At 55.7% G+C, this 4,005-nt stretch overlaps 1 protein-coding gene across 1 annotated transcript; it reads left to right on the forward strand.

Moving 5' to 3' along the window:
* The first annotated feature begins 523 nt into the window (after nt 1–523).
* LOC123406350 (scarecrow-like protein 6) lies at nt 524–3,321 on the forward strand. Its single transcript, XM_045099856.1, has one exon. It carries the CDS (start codon nt 862–864, stop codon nt 2,971–2,973), a length of 2,112 nt encoding a protein of 703 aa, XP_044955791.1. The 5' UTR covers nt 524–861; the 3' UTR covers nt 2,974–3,321.
* Nucleotides 3,322–4,005: the final 684 nt, after the last annotated feature.

The raw sequence follows: 4,005 nt of genomic DNA on the forward strand, positions 1-4,005 counted from the left end.
TTACCCCGATTTTAATCATTTGGCCGCCGATCGTCATGGCAATCTCAGTCTACGATAGTACCACCACTAGCACTGTAGCATTACGACACCAAAGGTGAGTCACACAGCGTACGTACGCGCCACCGCCCAGCACTGTGGAACATAACAAAACAGCCGTCAAAGTGCCCCAACGATTTCTGGCGGTCAATACAGCACCACCTCCGGCTCTGCATGATTGACGACCAGGCTCAGCTCGGTTCATTGCAATAATTTTGGCCTCTACATGCAAGACAGTCCATAGAAATAATAAACCCATGTATGGCCATGGTCATGGCCATTGCGAAGCAAAAAAAAAATACGAGCAGATAAAACCTAGTAGAAACCTAGGGTGAAAAAAGAAGAAGGCACAGAGCAGAGGGAGAGAGCTTGAAGCAGACTGAAAACGATGGGGGGAGAGAGAGAGGGGAGGAGGGCGTGGGAGGGGAGAGGGTACGCTTTTTAACCTTTTTTATGTTGCACGCATCCAGGGAAGATAGATAGCAGTAGAGAGAGAAGAGAGAGAGAGGAGACGGACGAGGCCACACCACCACACAGCGAGGACAGAGAGAGGAGAGAGAGAGAGCAGGCAAGGGCGCACACTGCTCCTCGCTCTCTCTCTCTCTGTGTGTGCCCGGTGCCCGGGCCCACCTCCTCCCTGTCCCTGTTGTATACTCTCTCTCGCACGCCAGGGCCAGGGCCAGGGCCAAGGCAGGGAGGGAGGGAGAGCCAGCCACATCCAAACGCACGCACCAGCAGAAGAGAGCAGAGGGAAAATCCATCCCCCGCGCGCGGCGTCCCAGATCTCGCCGGGCTGCATGGTATGCGGCGGGACTAGGTAGGTAGATGAGGGCGGCGCTGTTGGGTGCCGAGCGGAGCGGGGGAGGTGGGGGAGTGGGCCTCGGCAAGGATCTGTGCTACTGGCCGCCGGGGAAGCTGCTGGTGGAGCCGCGGTCGGTGCTCGACTGCTCGCGGAGGCTCAGCAGCCCGCCTAACTCCGCCGCATCGACGCTGTCGTCGTCCCTCGGCGGCGGCGCGGCGGACTCCACCGGCGTGGCGGCGGTCTCGGAGAGCAGCGCCGGCGACGCCGAGGCCACCAAATGGCCCGACCACGGCGGCGGCGGCGGAGGCTGTGAGCTGCCGCCCATTCCTGGGGCGCTGGATGGAGGGGAGGGCTGGGACGCCATGCTCGGCAGCGCCGCGGCGGCTGCGGCCGCCGGCCAGGACCAGACCTTCTTGAACTGGATCATGGGGGCAGCCGGCGACCTGGAGCTGCCCGTACCGCCGCTTCCAATGCATCAGCAGCCGCTTGTGGACAATGCGGGATTCGGATTCTCGCCCGTCGACCCGCTCGGCTTCTCGCTGGACCACCACCTCGGCGGCGCCTCCTCCGACCTCTCGTCCTCCGGTGCCATGTCGCACACGACCACAGGCGGAGGCGGCGGCGGCGGCAGCAAGGCCTCCTCTGCCTTCGGCCTCTTCTCACCGGAGGCTGCCTCTCTCCAGCCCCCGCCGCCTCCCATGCTGTTCCACGAAGGTATCGACACAAAGCCCCCTCTCCTCGGAGCGCACTCGCATGGCCTCTTCAACCAGTATCAGCACCAGCACCAACCGCCGCCTCCCGCCGCAACCTTCTTCATGCCCCTCTCGTCCTTCTCCGATCACAACCAGCGCTCACAACTCCACCAGCCACCGCCCAAGCGCCACCACTCCGTTCCAGATGACCTCTACCTCACCCGAAACCACCTAGGACCGTCGGCGGCGGCAACCTTTCCCCTGCTACACGGTGCGCTTCCGTTCCAGCTCCAGCCTTCCTCGCCACCGCTTCGCGGGGCGATGAAGACGACGGCTGCCGAGGCAGCGCAGCAGCAGCTGCTGGACGAGCTGGCTGCGGCGGCAAAGGCAGCCGAGGCCGGTAATTCCACTGGCGCGCGTGAGATATTGGCGCGGCTCAATCACCAGCTTCCCCCCCTTGGGAAGCCCTTCCTCCGGTCGGCCTCCTACCTCAGGGAGGCCCTCCTCCTCGCGCTCGCTGATGGACACCACGGCGCCCCCCGCATCACCTCACCGCTCGACGTCGCCCTCAAGCTGGCGGCTTACAAGTCCTTCTCCGACCTGTCGCCCATGCTGCAGTTCGCTAACTTCACGGCCACGCAGGCGCTTCTCGACGAAATCGCCTGCAGCGCCGCTTCCTGCATCCATGTCATTGACTTCGATCTTGGTGTAGGCGGCCAGTGGGCTTCCTTCTTGCAGGAGCTTGCTCACCGCCGTGGCACTGGCGGCGTGGCTTTGCCGTTGCTGAAGCTGACGGCCTTCGTTTCAGATGCGTCTCACCATCCACTGGAGCTTCATCTTACTCGGGATAACCTCACACAGTTTGCTGCTGATCTTGGAACCCCTTTCGAGTTCAATGCCGTCAGTCTTGATGCCTTCAGTCCGGCGGAGCTCATTTCTCCTACTGGCGATGAAATCGTAGCTGTTAGCCTCCCTGTTGGTTGCTCTGCTCGTGCACCACCGCTGGCTCTAATCCTTCAGTTGGTGAAACAGCTTGGTCCCAAGATTGTGGTCGCTATGGACTATGGAGCTGATCGTGCTGACCTCCCGTTCTCGCAGCACTTCCTGCATTGCTTTCAATCCTGCATGTTCCTCCTTGACTCGCTTGATGCTGCTGGAATTGATGCCGATTCTGCCTGTAAGATTGAGAAGTTTCTGATCCAACCAAGAGTTGAAGATGCGGTACTTGGGCGGCGCAAGACCGACAAAGCAATGTCATGGCGGAATGTGTTTGCTGCTGCTGGCTTCACACCTGTGCCGCTCAGCAATCTTGCAGAGGCACAGGCTGACTGCCTCTTGAAGCGGGTTCAGGTCCGAGGCTTCCACGTCGAGAAACGCGGGGTTGCGCTCACTCTCTATTGGCAGCGCGGCGAGCTTGTCTCTGTATCAGCATGGCGGTGCTGATGATCATTCGCCGCCACCACCGTTTGCAGGCATCTTCAACTCCAGTAATGTTCATTTTGTCTTGCAATTAAAATGTTGCGAAGGAAACTATTATCTTGGTTGTTGGACACCCCGTATTGCTTTTCATCGCAACTTATTTAGCTAGGACTAGTGGATTTAGCAACATTTGTGTCGGTAACTCTATAGTGTAATGATGTTGCTCTAGGTTCTTACCACGATGTTCAAACTCTCTGCTCATTTAGCATTTATCATGTCATTTCAAGGATTGCTTGTGAGTCGAGAGGATAATTTAACCAGTGGAACTGTTCTATGGTACAGTATTGATATTTGCTCATGTTGCTTTTGTTATTCCTGGGGCAATTTACTCGTGCACCTTTTGTTGTCCAATTGAACTGTTTATTTTAGCAATGTTTAAATAGTTTTGTCTTGGTGGGGTATTATATGGGGTTGAACTTGTGTAGGACTAGAATATATGACATAAAGCTTAGGGACAGATCTTGCCATAGTGCATTCTGCCTAGATGTTTAGAGACAAGAGAGCAGAATCTTTACAAGAAAAAAAAGAAAAAGAGAACTAACTGAAAACTGAAATTTGGGAAGGGACTTGGGGCCCCATTGATGTCCATCTGATAATTCACATTAGTACCTTTTCTATATGATGGCCTGTACTTGCTATAGAGTATGGTCTGCAGAGGGATATGGATTTCATGTTAACAAATGGGTTACCACCAGTGGTTGTATCTTGAAATTGAACTTCCCTCAGTATTTAGTTCCTTTGTAGCTACATCTACATGAATACCTTGGACTGAACTTTTGACTAATTCTCATCATGTGGCATGGTTCCAACTTCCAAGCAAGCCGAGGTTTGTTTCCAAGTAGCGTAGCTACTGAGAGAAGGAAGATGAGAGGAACGTCAAGTATCTCTAGGAATAGACAGTGGCGCTTGATTTGCTAATGTGCCAGACGCAGAGTGCAAACAAGGTGATGGGCGAAATTTGGCGCTTCACTGGCCATTCTGTTATATTTCCACAAT

The sequence above is a fragment of the Hordeum vulgare genome, chromosome 6H (genome assembly GCF_904849725.1).
Source record: "Hordeum vulgare subsp. vulgare chromosome 6H, MorexV3_pseudomolecules_assembly, whole genome shotgun sequence".
Lineage (NCBI taxonomy): Eukaryota > Viridiplantae > Streptophyta > Magnoliopsida > Poales > Poaceae > Hordeum > Hordeum vulgare.